Genomic DNA, 20,287 nt, shown 5'->3' with positions numbered 1-20,287 from the left:
CCCACAGAGAATCATCACCCCTTCAGTTTAGTGTAGTGCTTTAGGGTCTTTCAGCTCATTGTTTTGGTTTTATGGTGCACGACTTTACTGCTTTGGTTCACTCCAAGGGCTTATTTTACTCATCTGAAAAGTGCCTTAAACCTGCATTCTTTCTAATGACCAGCGGGGGGCGACTCCACAGGTTGCAGTTGTATAGAATTCCTTGAGGAAATGGCCCTACTTCTCACTTGATTTATTACCTCAATAAACATTTTCCCAGTGAAAGCGTTGGTGGGGACCAAAACAGTGCTAAAAGTAGAGAGAATATTGGACTTAAAATCGTCAAGTGGCCAGAAACTAATTTTGTTTCTTCCCTGATTGATTTATAAATGGACAACTGCTTGCTGACAAGTTCACCATATATGTTGTATATTTAGCTTGTTCTGTTGCTCTCAGAAAACTCAACTCAAACTCAACAAAACTGCATGTATTCTATCAAGAGACTCCTCCTCCTTTAACATAGTCTCATATTAGAATTTAATCTGTATCCAAGACACAAAATACAGGCCATCAAAACCAACCTTGGGTTTCTTTTTTCATTCATTTTTGAAACATTATTTTACACAATAAAGCCAGTAAATTACTATGTAAACAAAATCCGTGGTGTGCCAACAGATTTGACCTCATGTAGAAAGCTGAAATTGTAGTTTTCGTTCCAAAACACCCTGTACCATATCATTAACTGTAATCACAAAGTAGAAAATCTGTGTGTTGTTTAAAAAAAGAAGAGAAGCAGACACATTTGGCACATTTAAAATTAGACTTTTTACTCACCCCGTCACTGCTCTGCAATATTTTGCACTCTCCTCCTGCCTGTTTCTGGGCCCTGCCCTGCAGCTCGAACCAGATTTCATTAGAGCCTTCAAAGATGTTCTGGCCAGCGTTTGAAGAAGAAGGCAAGAGAGACGGAAGAGATTCAGTGCAGATTGCCAAGGCACATTGGTCCAGGTTCACACTTGACATTTATTTATCTTTTAATGAGATTCAGTGCCGTCATCCATCTGGTTACTCCCTGTCCAGTCAGAGTGATTGAAAGTTTTGTCTTGACGTAAAGGAAATGAGAAGGTTGAGATTTTCCTTGAGTTGATTGTATCAAACGTGGGCAGATTATGAAACAACAGGCCTTGGTCATTTTGTTTCTCTTTGGAGTGGTTGTGTGTCTCTGTGTAGTTGTTCTGTGTCTCTTTGTAGTTCCTTTACACCGCGTTGTAGTTATGTTGTGCCGTCTTTGAAATAATTTTGTGTCTCTTTTGGGATATATTTATGCTTTTTTTGTTCATGCTGTGTCTCTTTGTAGTTGTTTTGTGTCTCTTTGGGGTACATTTGCATCTCTTTGTGGTCATATTGTTTCTCTTTGTAGTTTTTTTTTTGCATCTCTTTGTAGTCACTTTGTGTCTTCTTGAAGTCATTTTGTATCTCTTTGGGGTAAATTTGTGTCATTTTTGATTGTTTTGTGCATCTTTGTTGTCGTTCTTCACCTCTTTGTAGTCCCTGTGCGTTTCTTTGTAGTTGTTTTGCATCTTTTTAAGGTCAATTTATGTCTCTTTGAGGTATATTTGTCTTTGTTGTCTTTTTGTATCTCCTTGTAGCCTCTCTGTGCCTCTCTCTAGTTCCTTTGCATGCCTTTGTTGGCATTTTGCATCTCTTTAAAGGTCAATTTGTGTCTCTTTGAGGTACATTTTGCAGATGAAGGCTGGGGAGGGGGGCTGTGGTTGATGTTTAGATAATGAGTGATGGACATTGTGTGTGTTCTTGACGTGATAATTTGTCTGATGTGTATTGTTTGGCATGCTTAAGTTAGATCTGATCTGATCTTGTGAAAGGTAAACACAGTGCACATAGAGTTAACTGCAAAATGCTTTGGTGACTACGTCAGGAAATGGTATTTAATTTTTCTTTTTAGTATGCAGCCCACAATAGAGAGAAGAGAATATACTTGCATTAGTAATGGTTTTAATGAAATGTTCTTCTTTAGCTGCGATTTCAGTATTTATTGCTCAGATGTCACCCCACCTTAAATGATGGACAAAATATCCTGTTCCAGTACTGCTCAAGGTCAGTTCCTGATCTAATCTTCAATTTCTAATCTTGGTCCTTTGCCAGTTCCCCTGTAATCTCGTGAGTAGTCTTGAGTGCAGCGAAGAAAATACATTACCCCAGAATAATAAAGGTTTGCTATTTGAATTATGTAGCACCACAGTGGCGTTTGATATTCAGTCCTAGTATGCAGCCAGAGAGAGTGAGCACGGGGCTTCTGTGTGACTGTGGGAAAATGGAGGGAAAATTGCTAGCGCTTGCAGAAATCAGGTCGGTTTATGCATTTGCAACAGCACCAGTGCACTCCCTTGCCACATATTAGGTCTGTCCACTTTAATACTGTGGATAAAAGCTGCTGCCGGAGACCAGGGAGTTAATGACAAACCGTCAGTCAGTTCTTTACGAACACAGAAAGGCAGAGAAGGAGAGGAAATCTTCCTTCCTCTGTGTGCCTGTTGGTTTAGTGCTTTTATTGCTGAGGTTTATCTATTAAAGATAGAACCTATTTGATTTTTGATTTTTTTCTATAAAAAGAGAATATAACAGTTATAACAAAATAGGCCGAGTTGCATTAGACGATGGTGTTATTTCTTTTCTCTGACATCCTTTCCTGCATTTTGAGCTAAAACTCATCTCTCCCTCTTTCTATCTTTGTGTTTCTTCTTTAGTCCAGCAGAGGGCAGCACAGTCCTCTGATGTGCAACACCTCTTCTGTATGATTCAGTAGGCTGTTTCAGTCTGTTGCACTGCCAGAGGGGGGGTTACACATGAACACAAGACTAATTGTGCAATACTCCATCGGGACACCTTTGGCTCTGGCATTCTTGTGGATGCTACTTGAGGTGCTCCACCCACCTGAACATCATTGCAGACCAAGTAAAGACCCTCATTGCAACAGCACTTGTCAATGGCAGTGACCAAAAACTGCTCAAGAATTACCCAAGGAACAGGACAAAGAGCTCAAGGTATCGGCCTCCAAATACCCCAGATCCCAACCTGATCGAACATTTGAGGGACGTGCTGGTACCCCACAGGTACCCCCAATCCACAGTGGGTCCTCCTTGGACCTGACTTGGCTCTAGTCTGTTAAGACATGAACACAGGACCTCTGGAGGGTGTCCCTTGGTGTCTGGCACCAACACATTAGCTTCAGATCTTTGGAGTACTCTGAGATAGGGTAACAACATGTCCCACAGATGTTTGATCAGATTGGGGTCTGGGGTATTTGGAGGCCAGGTCATGGTGTGTCAGGAGGCAACCACATGAATGTCAGAGCTCAAGGTTTCCCAACAGAATATTGCACTGTAACAAGATGATTAATATTGTTCACCTCACCTGTCAGTGGTTTTAATGTTTTGGCTGATCGGTGTAAAATATTCACCACTGCTTATTAAACAACAAGAGTAAGCATTATTTATTGTTGCATACTAAAATATAGCCTTTCATGATGAAAACCCCTTTTTCTGAAAATGGTATGGGTATTTTTTCCCCTTTTTGTTTGTTTTTGATTTTGGTACACAACCATAAAAAACAAGGGACAACCGGCCATGTGACTTGAGAAATTCACTGATCTAATCTAGCTGGTATTGGAGTGAATTCCTTCTATGTTAGGACCAATTTATAAATTTGGATGCCAGAAAAGAAAGGAGGAGAAAAGCAAGGAGCTGGAAAGGGCTTTCAACCTAATCATCTCATGACCAACTTTTTTTCAGTCAGCTCAGAAAGCTGCTTCCAGCCACGCTGAAGAGGCAAACTGTAGCCACGAGGATAACATTACAGACAGTGGCATAAGGTTGTTACAGCAGGACCAGTTCATGCCCTAGTGTTTTTTGAAACACAGGTATATTTCTGAGGTGGCAATCTGAGGTACTTGTAAGGGAGGGCCTGTTCTCTCTAAGGGCCCCCCACCCCATGGGCCCCAGTGCAACCACACCACCTGCACAGTCTTTATTTATGCCTCTGGTTACAGTTAACATTACGCCCCAAGATAGCCTCAGTGAAGGAGCGACCAGGTCCACCACCACCTGGGAGAAAGATTATGATAATGCCTATGGAGCCCACATCTTTGTGAAAGTCTCTCACTTTACATGTATGCACTGATATCATAGACTGTGTACATGAGGCTGATATGAGTGAAGCAAATTTGTGGAGGGCCCATTTACTGGACCTTTTCAGAGGCCCAGCCCATCTGTGGACATGCCTGCTTTAACAGTGTCAGTGACATCAGCGTCTAATAATTTTTGTAGTTAGAGTTTGTGGTCAACCTGCAACTTGCAGTGGAATAATGAACTTATTTGAACTAAGTTAATAATACGTGTTTTGTTTCTAAACTTGCTCGCTGCAGTGAGCCAAAGTAATAAAAAGTGATTACATGATGACGCCTTAAGTCTTATTAAGAGGCATAAAGGTCCCGCCAGTGGTGGAGTGAAAACATCAAAGAGCAGCGTGTTCTTAGGTCTGAGCTCAGAGTGGAAAATATCAACCCATGACTCTCTGTAATCCACTCTCTTTATTGAACTCCAGATTTAGATTAGGAAACTGGAAATGTCAGATGCCTGTTGGAAAATAACTTTCCTTTGTGTCTCTCACTCCACTTCTATTAAAAACACCACTCAATCGTCATGCTTTAAATTAAAACTTCTCATTGTTTTTCAAACACATACAAAGAGGTTATTTACTCAATTAACTGATCAGTTGTTTGGTCCATAGAGTGTCAGAAAAAAGAGGAAAATGCTCTCTAAAAGGGGATTTGTTTTGTGGCAGGTTAAAATTGTAGTCTGAAAGAATCTATATCCCGCTATTACTGATGCTACAAAAGTAGAAACTTCACCATAGGGCAATACATTAATATTATATTGACATCCTGATAATTGACTTTACAAAAAAGCCTGAGCTTAAGGTGGAGAGAGCACACCTGTCTGCCCTTCCACGTGCAAATGAGGAAAGCCTGAGGCAGAGAGAGCAAACCTCACTGCCCTTCCATGCGCAGCAGCAAAGATCCCCCTGAAACAGAACAGAGCAGCATCAATGACAAACAGAAATGACATTGATAAGTCAGATACAGCATGAAAAGGAGGAGCTGGGGTGGAGGTGGGTTGCAAAGCAGCTTGCAGAGGAAGCAGCAACAGTAGGCAGACCAGAGCAGTTTAAATAGGGCGTCCTGAATGAGATTTGCCAATAGGTTGCATAGAAAAGAATCATGTGATCTATCAGCTGACTCCCCTCCATCAATCAGCTGCTCCATCAGTTGATTGGCTCTTTGAGATCAGCCAATGTAGCTTGGATGTCGTGCTCAATGTATACACAAAATAAAACTCTTGATGGTAGGGTAGAGACTGTTCATTATAAAGAGGGGGTACATTTTTGTGGCAGGTTGCAAATGCAGTCTGAAAGAATTTGTATCCTAATACAGTTTTTTTCTGGGAAAAAAGAAACTTTTTAACTTTTTATGCTGTCAACGTGTTGACAGCATAAACATTATAAAACAGGTCCAGGTGTATTTCCTGTTGGGATGTTTGTTGATATGGTAGCTGCCAAGGAAACTTAAAAAGACCTATGAAATTTAAAGCTGACAGGCAGTAAACAGGGACCAAAGCCCTTGCGACGAAACAGTTAAAGTGGGAGATAATGTCGGTGTCAAAAAATCTTTATGTCATCCAAGTTAGAGGCAGATTTAAACTGTTTTTTTTCCTCCACTCAGCTGCTTGTAATCACGTTTTAAACAATATGACGTGAGTGCGTTGTTACACTAGTAGTGGTTGTTGTAACGTTAGCTAGCCTCCAGCCGTTAGCTTCATGCAGGGATAAATAGCGGACTACAGATGTCTTGAAGCTAATTTCTTTCTACCTTCAAACATCTGTATGTTTTTTCTTTTTCAAACTTGTACTTGTAGCCCAGGGATGCTCAGCTTGCTTTACCCTGGGGGCCACTTTTGCAGAACGACAGGAGCGAGGGGACAGTCGCAGCTGCCTGGCACATGTAAGCAGGGACGTTTCTAGGATTTTAGACATGGAGCTTAGCCCAGACCTCTGTTGGGGGGCCGTAAGTTGAGTATCACTGCTTTAGCCCCAACCGATGTTGACTCAAGTGACTCAATGTGCTATTGTATGTGAGCATGACCATTTGACTCCAGACCATCAAACAAAACAGCCCAGTCTTATTGTTTTGTGTTAAGTGTCTCAAAATATGTTTGTTTAGTTGCTCCAGGTTGACACCACCACCGAGGGTAAAGGGCCGTCCGCACCAAGAACAACCTGTGTACAGTTACTGGTGTCACTGTGTAAGCATGTGTCTATGTGAATGAGGCACTATGTCTGCACCAGCTTTATTTCATATTCTCTCATTAGATGCTGCGCTGATGAAACTGCTATGATTTATACATGAGGACTGAAACCCAACAGCCCCACTTGCCTCATTTTTTTGAAGAAGTGGGAGGTCTGATTCTGGCACGCTTTCTTTCTTTCTCATTCATAACCATTCAAGTGGTGCATTGTTAAGCCTGTGATTTATATGCTGCAGTTATGTGTCTTGTGTTATATTTAGGTCGCTTGCCACCACTTTTTATTCAAGCATTGTATTTCCTGTTTTTTGGCACCTGAGACAGACTTTGCGTCTTCACTACTTCTGTCCCCTTTCACAGCTTTCATTCACAATTTTCCCTCTGATTCAGCATGGTTATTGTGCTCTGCTTCAGTATCATTTGACTGTAGCTCTGAGATTTTTTGTGAATTTGTAGGTACAGTATAGGTGACTCATTGAAAGCAGAGCAAAGCAAAGTTTGGCCCTGTTCTCAGATCTGTCACCTTTTCCATCTCACTGAGGTTTGCAGGCCTGTTAGCCATAATTTATGTGAACACACACGTACATTTTAGATAAAATGACAGGCGTAAGGCAGAAATAACCTGTAGCCTGGAGATAAATGCCAAACTGGAAGCCCTAGGAAGCTTTTCGGTATCTTCCTGGAAGTTGACATTCAAAACACACCTAACATTTACAGAGGAAGCTGAGCTTGAAAAATACACACAGTTGTGAACCCATCAATTTATTAAATTATCTCAGTCCTCCAGGCAGGGATTATTTTTTTTAATTAAAGGATAAATATAAAGCACACAGACAGTGTTTGGAAGTTTTAGTGATTGTATAATTAAATGTCAAACCATTAGGCAGAAGGTTTTTAAGTCATTTTAAATGACTGTCTGCGGTACACACTCCGACATGGCTGGCTGACACATCTAGTTGGCTGCAGTCTTGACAGATAAAATGCCATGCGGAGAAGAGACAGTTCAGGTGGTACACAAATACTTCATTTCAGTATGACAGAAGTGTACGGGAAGTAGCATGGTCCAATCTTGACATCATGGGAAACCACAAGGCCATGACTGTGATGGGTTTTAATTTCTAAAATTCAGCGTTTCAGACTTTATAAGTTTGGATATATTATCAGAAGCAATATATTCATTAGGGCTGCTCAATTATGGCAAAAATTATAATCAAAATTACTGCAGACGATCACTCATTAACTTTTAACAACATGCATTTATTGAATTTAAAAAACTACTTTTTAGCATGGGGTTTTCTCAAACTTTAAATATAGTTTAATTGAAAAACATAAATACATAAAATAAATACAATAAAATAAATCATATTTAATATATACATATAAACATGGTGCAAGAGGAGAAGGAGAGACCCCACGCTGTTAGCAGAGGAGCCATGGACTGTGATTACTCTGAGCAGCATGCATGGTATTGACTTGATATCTAATATATTTATAGCATAACATGGCAATAACAATCATTTACCGTCTCTGGTATATGATGGCTGATCTCATCCTCTGCTCGGAGGGTAAGGAGCTCCTGGGCCTCATTGTCTCCCCAGTTTGCGGACATTTTCGGTTCTTCTTCTTTGAGTTAGCTGCTAACTGGTGCTAGCTGCTTTTTAAATCTCCTGTCGGTGGGTTGCATGCATAATTTGTAGTCACTATTACTGCTACTGTCCGTTTTACACAGATGTTGATACAGTGCTGTCACTACCTCTGCTGCTGGCTTAAAGGCGAGACAACTCTGTTTTTTTTCCACTATTAAAAGATTCTGATGACACACAGCAAACGTAACCTTTTAGAAACTTGCAAAGTGCTCTATTGGCCAATTCCCGATCCTAGGTTTTTATAAAAAATGACAAAAAATGACAAAAAACCCAGAATTTTCTATTGTGTGAAAATGTTTTCAAACTAATAGTACATGATAATAATGAGTCATTACAAGGTCTAGAATACACCTGACTGACTAATTGATGGACATAAAAAAATGGTTTAACAACTGCCTCCACCTGTTCATTTCCAAAGCTTTTTAACAAGCAGTTCTGACAGAATACAGTGGCCCCATTAGACGTTCAGCATCCGAGCAGGTGGAAAACGGCAGGAAACATATCCAACCAATTAAAATCTACTTTGATTCAAATGGAGACAGAAAATCTAATTTGCACAACAAAGATGTCCTCTCTGCACTGGTCATGACGAATAATTCAGGTAACCATTTTACTTTTTTTTCTGTTGACTGTGCCCAAAGGAGTCGAAGGAGAAGAAATCCACTTTACTCCAACATACACACTTCAAAGGCAGAGCTAGAAAGAGGACACTTCACTTCAGACGGAGAATGATTTAATAGCAAAGGTTCAGGAGTTGAGTCTCATACAGTTGCACTATCCTCAGGTTCTCAGATGATGTATTGACCAAAAAAAAAGGGTGAAGATGGAAGTGATGATGACAGGGAATGAAGAGGACGGCCGGTGATAGAGGACAAGCCCTCAAAGTTTAGCCTGTTCAAACCCAGAAGGAGAAGGAGTCTTTGAAGTGGGAGCACGAGCAGACTTGCCCTATCTAAGCCTTCTGAAGACGCCCACACTCTCCCCTGATGACTTGCCAGAGAGAGACAGATACAGAGAGAGGTAGACAGAAAGGAAAAAAGAAACTGAGAAGTATTCAGAGCGAGAGAGAGAATGGAGAGCAGGAAGGAGGAGGCGGGGAAACCAATGCGAATGGGTGAGGAGATAGTTAAGGAGAGAGATGATGATGAAACAGAATAGCGGATGGCGTGAATAAGGAGATGAGGGAAGGAAGGGTGAATGGAAAAAACAATGACAGAGATGACAGCGCGAGGGCGGAGGAAGAGAGAGGAAGAATGAATCAAAAATGAGATTGGAGTCAATCAAAAGGACGACTGTCAGGCTGCAACGGATTTAGAGAAGAAGACAGTTACAGAGAGACAGAAATGGAAAGAGAGTGTTAGATAGAGGAGAGAAGGATTGCACAAAAAAGTGTGTTGGGGAGTCAGACAGCCACCCATGAGTTCCTGAAAAAGAGGTGACTGCTGTAGGTTTTCTCTGCCAGACTAGTGGTAATTAAACGGGCTGATGTATACACTCCTACTGCACGATACAAGCAGGAAAGGTGGAGGAAAAGTGGAGGTGTAGAAGGAAGGGTAAAGGCAGGGAAGCCACATCAGAGGGGGACAGGAGGGAGGAGAGCGGAGGATGTAAAAATGGAAAGAGATGCAGGGAAACATGGCAGAGGGATGATGGGAGAATGCAGAGGGGAAACGTCACTGGGACTTTCCCTGAGCTACCCCCCCCCCCCCCCCCCCCCCCCCCNCCCCCCCCCCCCCCTCCTCCTCCCTGTTATTTCAGAGTGGGTGGTGGGTAGAGACTCTCTCTGCAAGTCACGCACAGCAGCTCACCACCTCAACTCAGTCACATTGTACGTCTCTCTAACAAGACCCAGGACTCCTGTAAGAAGGCTGCTCACTCAGTCAGCAAATTCAGTTGAGGAGGAAGAGCATTTGTTTTTGTCTGCGGCGCCTATCAGAGCTTTAAACTCTTCAAAAGATACAGTTTTTGACAGGTTGCGAGTGCACCTCTTTAATTGGATTCCACTCTGAGCCGAGCCTCATGCAGTGGCTACCCTGTTTGTTGAGCCAGAAGCTTTAACTTCTCTCTTTTCCCTGGATTGCTTGTGTTCACCTGAGGCCATCTTACTTTCTTCCTTTTTGGAGATGAGATCCAGTTTTATGCAGGTCAAGCCTGTAGCTACACAGCAATGCAGCGTGAGTGTTTACAAGCTGATGTCGGTGTTTGTGATGGTGTTCTGTGGGTCTTTGCATCTGTTCTGGATGTGGGGTGAATAGTGTAGTTGCAGCCTAAGGGGTTACCCAGCGTTCACTGGATGCATTTTAGCAGTAAACATCATTGATCTGGAATGGGAGGCATATCTCAACACTAAGAGTCTTTGTTGACTTCATAAATTATAGAACAAACTGGCCAGCAGGGTTCGTTCTGGTGGTAAACATTTACACACAGCATCCTTAAAAGGTTTTGACAAGGGTTTTGAATTTTAAAAAGGTGAAATGCCAAGCTTATGTCTCACTATCATGGATAACATTTCTGACTGAGTTTGCTGAATAATGGATACAAATTTGAAGTGAGGCACCCTTTAGACAGACGTGTAACTAAATGCTTTATGAATACACATTTGATTTTTGATTCAATTTGATTTCACAACATCAGGATATCAGATTTGTCCTGTGTCTTAGGATGTACACTGTTTCACATAAATACATAAAAATGCAAAAATACAAAACACAACATTTAACCAAACAACAAAACCATTTCATTAAAAGGGCTGTACCTCTGAAGTGTCAGATTGGCTGTATGATACGAATATTCGATTACTGGTTTGGTAAGATGTTCAGGGTGACAGCCATGCTTCTGTAGGCCAATAAAGTTAACAGTCCAAGTTAGCCCTCTGAGCTAATATGTGCTAATTGCGCTAAAGACCGATCAGAAATGTGCAACAATATTTGCCAATACAAGATATAAAACAAAAGCTAGGGACTGTATTGTGTTAAGTTTCAGTGAGCCGTAGCTCACAGAAAGCTGTACTGCTACTACTACTGTCAGCTGTACTGCAGAGCAGCGTGAAAGCAGGAAGCACTCACTATGCAACTTATTCTGGGGAGCAAAATTTCCCCAGAAGTACACTGCACACTGACTGACCCAAACAGAACTTGAAGAATCTCAGTCGACTGAGGGGTCTTCGGCTGATGATTCGAACCTTGTTACAAACACTACATTTCACATCAAACATTATAAGAAGTGGATGCAGTGCAAACGATTTAATCGCTCCATTTTACATTCAGTGTTGCACCAAGAACACTTGGGCTACTTAGAACCCAAACTCTGCTTTAGTAGTTCGACAGACTGAGGAACAAAAGAGGTCTTTAAATGTGTTCTGTATTTACAAGTGCTCTATACAAATAAAACTTCTTTTGGGTCAGTAGGTTGTAAACCATTCTCGGAATCCATCGGCTGTATTCGGCGTCTGACTTCCGGCAGACGGCGATACAACCTCTGGGGGCAGACACCCGATTTTTTGGCATTCCGTTTATATATAAGTAAATATGCTGAACCACTGCGATGGATTCAGAGTTTGCAGTGACGCCAATTATGTTCTGCCTCGTTAGTTCACCGCACGGACCGTTTAGCCTGGCAACAACTGCAGCCGGCTCAAACGTGATTGGTCAATATCACGCGGACTACAAACAGCCTAGCACCGGAAACCAGGGCCCTTTCGCTCTTCTTCTGGAGGCAAGATCTCCGGGGTTTGCCTACAGACTCTACATTCACTGAATGTAGAGTCTGTATGTAGAGATAACAAGATCTGGCTGGTGTCTATCCTTTCCATTTAGTAATAATGGTGGAATGTAAATAAGTACATTTACTTAAGGACTGTAGCACATAGCACGTACAGTTAAAATAAGTTGTTGATAGGGCAGACCCAAATGCTTTGAAGCTTCGATTGTTGCCATGCTAGTCAACGTGAAAATGAATATTCAAATGCTCTGTTTATACAGGCCTTTGACCAGATATGCCAAAGGAAACTGGCATATCACAAATCCACATCTGTACGTAACAGCTTAGCCGTCTTGCAGAGTATTCTTTTTTCTAGGTATTACAGCTAATGTTACTGCCACTTGCATGCTAACAAAGTGGCTAACTGTCACGTTCTCTAAGGTCCATTGACTGAAAACTTGTCAAAGTAGTCCAACTTATGTCCTCGTCTCTCATTAAACCACCCCCTCTCCCCCGTGAAAGCTTACATTAATCATGGATATTTGTCAGTGAAGCCTCTATGCTCAAAAAACAGTATTCAGGACAGCGCTAGACGTCAAGGTGTTTTTCACAAATTGGCAACTAAAATGTTCTTAAAAATGACTCATAACTGATGTATAAAGCTCTAAAAATATTAACTAACTGTTACTTAAGCAATTAATTGAAACATATACCTTTTTAAAAAGTGGTACCAGTAAAGGTAAGGCCCACAGTATCCACCCCATGCAGCTATATAGCTATTCGCTAACCCTTAAATAACCATATTTTTCAGCAGTTGTGGACTCCCCTGTGTGTTGTACTATTTTTATGAAAAGAGATTCTTCCTGAAAATGACCACAGTGAAAGTTAAATATAGTGCTAGCGTCATGTGCTAGCATCCTGCAGGCAGAACAGAGGGCACTAACAAGTTAAAATATGTGATATAATGAAGAGAAATTACATGTAGAGTAATGTTAAATTTGTTGTTTTGAGGCATATTTATATCTATAGAATATAATACAACCAACAGATTTCATGTGGCAAACCAATTGCAAAAATCACTCCTTCAAAACCAAACCTTTTTGTTTTGAACACTCTCCTCCTCCTCATGCTGTTCAGCCATAAATTCAAACACTCTCTGTATTTATTTATTATTCAAGACACATTATTACCCACTTCTGGACAAGTTTAACTGCATTAAAAAGTCTTAGCTAATGACAACCACTAAGTCCACCGATATATCCACTCGAGGCTTTCCGCTCAGATGCTCTGACCTCTTCAGCAGTAATTTCCTGTTGCTGTCAAGAGCCTCTTTAATTAGTTAGAGCCACTGGAATCATAACACACCTCCCCCTACCTACCTCCTCTCTTCTCCCTTCTTTGCCGTCTATATATATCACTCTGCTCTGAGACCCAGCCAGCTCCAGGGAGTCCTGTACTTGTGTGTTCAAGCATGCTCCCTCTTGTGTGTGTGTGTGTGTGTGTGTGTGCTTGTGCCTTTTGTTCAAAATGTTTGGGTGCAAATGTGAGTGTGCTCAGTGAGGGTGTGTGAGTGGATGTGTGGAGCTTTTGGCACGCATGCATGAAATGAAATATTCAGGTGACAGGCGGGCACTCTGGTCCAGGAAATCTCTTTTTCTTCAGTGCACTTCATGCTGCCAGGAGTTCCAGTTTAAATTCAGTTCACTCATTTTGCTTTTTTCCCAGCAGCAGCTTCACTAACATGAGATACTGTATCTGTACGCTGTAAAAAAGGACATATATGCATTGAATGTTACTGCATAGAGACAAAGATAGAAATAGAAGATAAAGAGCAGTGGGGGGTGTACAAAGAGTTGTTGTTGCCCAAAGGCTTCAGAGCACTTTCTGCATTATACATCAGCCTCTTTCTTGTTTTTTTTTTAATCTTCCTTCCTGCCCCAAGTTACTGCAGGAGATATCAAAGGCATCAGCTCTTCTTTAACCTCAATTGGATCAGTTTCCAGTTGAATGCTGCAACACAAACGAAGGACGTAACTTCTGTCCTTTCTGACCGATGCCAGCTATCTTACACCCATGAAGGAACAGTGTAGGTCCATGCTGAAGGCTGTTTGACGCAAACGAGAGGCACTCAGGGTACTCACAGAAATGCGGCACTCCCATTGCCACATGAAATGCAGAAAGTGGCTTGAAAGGGGGGCTGATGTGGCTGAGTATGAATGGGCTGCAGTGAAAAATAAATGAGGTTGTGTCCTTTGGTATTTATAGGTTGCTTCTGTAACAGGTCCTGTGCTGACTCTAAATGAGTTGTGTGACCTTATCGTTGGTATTGACAGTTGAATGTTGTTGGAAGAAAATGGCTTCATCTTCTTCCTCTTGGCCTTTCCAAGTGACAGGTGTCACGGATAAATTGCAGAATGCTTTTAGCAGTTAAGTCAATAGTTGCCCACCATTTTAGTCCCTGTCATATGTCTTGAATTGGAAGTAAAGAGCAACACCCACTAAGATTGTTCCATTTTAACCTTTTTTTAGAGAACAGAAGATGTCCTTTATTGTCATTGTATGAAATGGAAAAGCTAGAGTAAAAATATCTAGCATTTCAGAACAGTCAGAAAAAATAAGCGCAATTTATATGGCTGATTTTTTCTTATTTTCCCTTGCAGTAGTCTACAGTTGGGGTTTAAATCACAATTTTCATCATCATACAATATTATTTGGTTCTTGGGATGTAATATTTGCTGATATCACAAAGTCTGGCACTCTAAATTCAATTAAATTCAGGGGCGTGTGATTTATATGAGACAATATCAGGAATCCTTGTCTTTTTCTTGGCTGTTTAGCATTGTCTGCCTGGTGCTAGGCCAGGTTTAGAAAGTAGGTGTGCTTGGACGGATATGGTGACGCATGGGAATTTCAAAATAAAGGCATATCCTAAAGCTGACGATATATATCAGTGTTTTTACTTTGCATGGATGATATTGGATCATTGATCATTGATGTGATCCAATGTTCTATAGTCTTCTCAGTGTCAACATATCTCATAAAAACAACCCTGAACTTAAAGAATTATCTGTGTATCCAGAGTCTGAAATGTTGCATGTTCCATGCCAAAGAGCTTTACTGTTGTCCAAAAACTGTGAAACACACCTCAGTGAGACACACAGTTGCACCGGGTGACATGTTCCCTCATTACAATGAACCCAGTTACTGTAGTTTATCTTGAGGCAAACCACATACAGTGTTCTGGTCACGTATATACTCACAAGCACACCATATGTGTATCAATCTGTAGCTGAAAATTATAACCTTCAACAAATGCTTTGTTGCGGCCAGCTTTATAAGGAAATTACTCGCCTTATTATTAGCCTTTAAAAACAAAACTACATATTTGTGATCTGTTTTTAAACATTTTGATCTTCACTTGGAACTGGTGAGCTTGGAGCTGGAGATAGTTTTCATGAGAAAAAAAATTGAGTAATGCCAATGTTTTTCTTTAATCATCTCTCAACCCTTCAGATTTATTTTGAAACTCTTTGGGCAGGCGTCCCAAGCCCCATGTTGGAGCCACTTTTTCATATATCAAGTCTTAATATTTTTTTGTAGTTGACAGTAGGGCTGCACAATTAATCAACTTTTAATCACGATTATGATTTTGGCTTACCCCAATGAAATGATACACAAAAGGTTGAGATATTGATGTTTAATATGTGAGCTCCACTCATAGAAAACTCAGCTGCACATCAGATCAACAGCCAGCCTCCACTTTGGGGGGTTGTCGCCTACACATGCACCCTACGGCAGCAAACTTTCCTCAGTATTGTGACTGTATAGATATGAATAGATATTTCAAAGTAGGGATTGTGATATTAGAACAAACAGCAGGCTCACATTAAGCTGTTTTTAAACCACACCCTCCACAAACAAACAAACAAACAAAAAACAGGAACACAGATATATAACCTTTTAATTTAGATCCAAAAGATAAGAATCATTCAATTTTATTTTTTCTTCTCGTCTTCACAGCGCCACCAAGGGCTGGAAGACGTCAGCCCCATTGAAGAGGTGACAGATACAGAGGACAACGAAGAGGAAGACCTGGGTGTCCTGGACGACCAGCGGAGCATCATTCTCCACCTGCTCTCCCAGCTCAAACTGGGCATGGACCTCACACGGGTAAGGCACTGAAACTGACTGTTTAATTAGAGTTACCAACAGAGACTTTACAGACTCATTAAAAAACGTTTGTGTGTCAGACATGGGATGTTTTTAGTGTATGATTGTATGAACATTTTTGGTTGTCATAGGTGGTGTTGCCGACCTTCATTTTGGAGAAGCGATCACTACTGGAGATGTACGCCAACTTCATGGCCCACCCTGACATGTTCCTGTCAATCACAGCAGGGGCCACAGCTGAGGACCGAATCGTCCGTTTTGTTGAGTATTATCTGACCGCCTTCCACGAGGGGCGGAAAGGTGCTGTGGCCAAGAAGCCCTACAACCCGGTGCTGGGGGAGACCTTCCACTGTTCCTGGGAAGTGCCTCGGGACAAAGTCAAACCTTTGGTGAGATCAAACCAGGGGTCCTCTTGGGAGCCCAGCAGGGGCCCGAACAACACACAGCAGGGTGCTGATTCACCAGGAGGCTGCTACAGAGTCCGATTTGTGGCTGAGCAGGTGTCCCATCATCCACCAGTGTCTGGGTTTTACTGTGAGTGCCGGGAGAAGAGGATGTGCGTCAACGCCCATGTGTGGACCAAGAGCAAGTTCATGGGGATGTCTATAGGAGTGTCCATGGTGGGAGAAGGTGAGCTAATGCACAACTTCTCAGCAGAAAACAATCACACATTTCCCCTGTTTACTTACTTTGGTTTGTGCTTTTCTTTGTTTCTTCAGTCTTTTTTTCAGTTTTAGACATTTATTTGGATCTTTGACTCAACAGCATTCAGCGGCTTTATTTCAGCTACTTCCACTAATGTAGTAGCTTAAATTTAAACACAGTCACTGAAATGCTGTTGAAACACATTCAGACTAAACACAGCCTTTTTAAAATACTCTTTCAAACTACATTCTGCAGCAGCACCATGAGCCTGCTCACTCAGAATATTAACATGTAATCTCCAATATTATAGGAATTATGTTCCATCTGTGCCACCAATCCCATCATAAGTGACAGAGATATTTTTCATTTTACAATTTAAACTGAGATTATACATTATCCACAATAAACACTCAAATGGAACTGCTTTAATAAACTTACAGCTGTCGTAAAGAGTCATAGTGTAACAATTTTAATTAAAATAAATAACTACTAGCAAAAAGAAAGACACACAGGGGTTTTATTCCACGCTGGTGGTGATTCAATCTTGGAACCCATATATAGAGATAAGGGATGACTTGATGTTGTATTTAAATGTGTAGGAAAAAAACACTGTTCAAAGAAATGACAGTTCATTAATGCGGTAACTTAAGACAGTTCGGAGTAACAAACAAACAAGGATTTAGATTCTGACGTACAGTAAACCTCCACAAATCAATGTGCTTCAATGCACGCTTTGATACGGACTGAATCAATGAGGAAATGAAACAGCGTGCCTGCTCTGTAAGGAGGAGGAGACAGAGAGAAACTTTGTTGAAGAAAACCTTCCAGCGAGCAGGTTAGGTTCACAAATTCAGCTACCACAGTGAGTTTAAGTTGAACTGAAAACCCAAAGTTTCCCTCATCTCAGGGTTAACTAACTCAGAGTTTTCAGTAAAGCCTGCTCTCTGGAATACAGGGCAAGAACAAGAAAGCAGTCACACACAACACAGCAACAGTGGTTTAAGAAGCACTGAAACTCCTTCCGTGAGAAAACGTAGAAGGTAAAAGTACAAAAGTGTCAGCAAAATGTACTTAAAGTGAGGTATTTATCATGTTGAATGCTCTATTCCAGAGTGTTATACTATTGTATACATTACTGGGTTGCTATCACTGATGTGTTAACATATAAATTCAATGTTGTAGCTGGTTGAGGTGGAGCTAATTTTGCATACTTTATACTGTTTGATGGGTTAATCTGTCACATTGAAGCATATTATAAGATGATCACGTGTTTTGTTTGAAACATTTAATTTCATCTGTAACTGTTTGCAGTGAAGCAGTTTATAATCCCATGAAATAATAAGTCAGTGTTCCCCCTATAATAACAGGAATCCCTACAGAGTCAAAAAATCTTTACTTTTTTTTTTTAATTAACCAAAATATCAATTCCAGTGTGTTCCCTATATCCATTCCACCATCCACCGGTGACAGCTATGAGTCAGTGAATGAGTCATCAGTGGTTAGTTCACATGTCTGTAATAACAGCAGGATAATCAAGTGTCTGTTATATAAACTGCTTACGTCAGTTGAACGGGTGATGGAAGATAATGTTGTTGGTAGGCTGCTGGTTCCAAATAGGCTCAGTAGTGCACAACATGCTAAAATGCTGACATATTTGGTGTCTTTTTGTTTTTAGTTGAGCTAAACTAGAGAATATTTGATTGTGACGCTGTTTTGTCCTCCCTGTTCTTCGGGAAATTTGCTGGAGATGATGTAATGTAACCCCGCTACGTTCAATGTGGAGTGAGCACTGCACCAGACTCTCTTTAAAAAGTAGCCTTTTAAATGCTACATTGCTTGTGAGCAACTGGTCACATGGTAACTAAGGAGGTGTTCTTCACCACTGCCAAGAAGGAATTAATGGGAGTAATGGGCAAACCAATTGTAAAAGTGACACATTTCCTTATTAAATAAATGCTGTGTAGTGGATGTAATTTATGCCGATGTGACGAGTGGTTAGTGGAGTCTCTAAAAACATTTTAAAGTGTTGAATTTGAGAATTTTGTGTAGCAGTAGATGGTAGAATGATGTTAAATTGAGTTTGTGTACATCCCCTCTACCCCCCACCCCCACGCTGGCCCATCTGCCAAGCCAAAGCAGTCAACCCAGGGGGAAACTCCATAAATCAGTAAAAATAAAAGCATTGACTGAAAATGCTGTTTAATTTGATTCACAAAGAAAACTAACCTCTGATGATTTAAGGTCTTTCTCTGTGCTATTTTAAGTGAAAGCATATTTAAATGTGTTTTTTGTCATCCTGACACAAAGTACAGTGATGGCACTGGAGGAGTCTGACAAACCAGAAATGCTTAACAGTAAGATTGCCCTGTAGAGAATACAAGGTAGGAGAATTCATAAAAGTTAGATTTTTTTGTTGCTGTTCATGTTGTTTAGCAAATATCCCTGAAATTGGTTTATTCAGTGCTGATGAGGGTTTCACTGGTGACCACTGTTACACACTACAGCTCCTTTGTTTTGGTGCCTGGCACATGTTAACATGACTTATGAGAGTCAGTCTCTTTGAATTGATTGAATGAAATCACAAGAACAAAATAACAAGGATGCACTAACACATGATTAAGACAGAATGCACAATGTACAGGGTCAGTGAAAGCAGCTGCTGAACACCAAATAAAGTTGTTAAAGTTGATGTATGTCACTTGTGTTGCTGCCTTTGTACTTGTGATTACTGTAAAAGCAGTTCATACCTGACCTGCTGCTGTAGTGGAGTGTAGTGGATACTTTAACATGATGCAGTAATGGTAAATAAAAAGATTTCCTTGATTATCTTAAATCAGGAAAAGAGCTCACAAGTAACTCACCAATACTGAACTAAAAGACATTTAGTAGACATTTACTGTGATATTTGTTCGGCGGTATTTCAAACTACAGCTCTAATATGACCTTAAAACACACTGACCTCAACATAAAGCTCACCTTTTGTAACAAAAATTATTTATAGTTGTTTTTCAGGATGTTCTTGTGCCAGCTGACTAATGAAAGGAGCAAAATGTCAAAAAAAATCCCAGATAGCACATTTTTTGCTTCTGGCAAACATCCCTGTCCTGTATGAAAGAGTATGAGACCTCTCCCATAGCAATCAATAATCCAGTCACCTCCGTCAGCACCATTACACCATGTACAGTAGACTGTTGGGAACGAGTCACCCTCAGCAGAGACACAGGAAGTCCTTGAGCCCAATCGACTGAATCTGGATACATGAACTGATTCAGTCAGACATCAAAGCTTTCTCAGGCTCTACTGTACCTCTGAGCGCCTGTCGGTAGGCTGTGACGCAGCAGTTCATCATCATGTGCGGAGGCTGATGCTGCTGTCAGGGAATATGGTGACCCTCACCCCAGGAAGTATTGATTGCTGGGTCTTTTTTTGCGATGGCTGCTTTCCTGATAACAGTTGATACTGTATTTTTTATGAATGTGACTGTGAGTGAGTCGGCACTCGAGAAGGAACAGAGGCACAGCAGCTGATGCAGCCAGATAGTTTTAGTGAATAAATTGGACCGGGCTAAGAAATAGTTCTGCACATAACCCTTGTAAAATGAAGTATCGTTTATTTACTCTTTGTTTATTCTACGGGTTGAATAAACAGGATACAATGTGTTAATTAATGAGCTTTAGAGGTGCTGCTACTTGGATTTTGTTTCTTTGGACGGAGCCAGAGGAGCTGTTTCCCCATGTTTCAATCAATCAATCAATCAATCAATCAATCAAT

At 40.9% G+C, this 20,287-nt stretch overlaps 1 protein-coding gene across 2 annotated transcripts in view; it reads left to right on the top strand.

The window, feature by feature from the left end:
• Positions 1–20,287, top strand: part of LOC126384298 (oxysterol-binding protein-related protein 10) — a 121,889-nt gene that overhangs the window by 83,313 nt on the left and 18,289 nt on the right. For both annotated transcript variants that reach the window (XM_050035268.1, XM_050035269.1), the window contains exons 8-9: positions 15,722–15,871; positions 16,003–16,501. In XM_050035268.1, coding sequence (XP_049891225.1) covers positions 15,722–15,871; positions 16,003–16,501 — 649 coding nt within the window. The remainder of the gene's footprint in view (positions 1–15,721; positions 15,872–16,002; positions 16,502–20,287) is intronic.

The sequence above is a fragment of the Epinephelus moara genome, chromosome 22 (assembly GCF_006386435.1).
Source record: "Epinephelus moara isolate mb chromosome 22, YSFRI_EMoa_1.0, whole genome shotgun sequence".
Lineage (NCBI taxonomy): Eukaryota > Metazoa > Chordata > Actinopteri > Perciformes > Serranidae > Epinephelus > Epinephelus moara.
The sequence above is the reverse complement of the archived record's forward strand: the minus strand, read 5'-3'. Positions and strand labels throughout refer to the sequence as shown.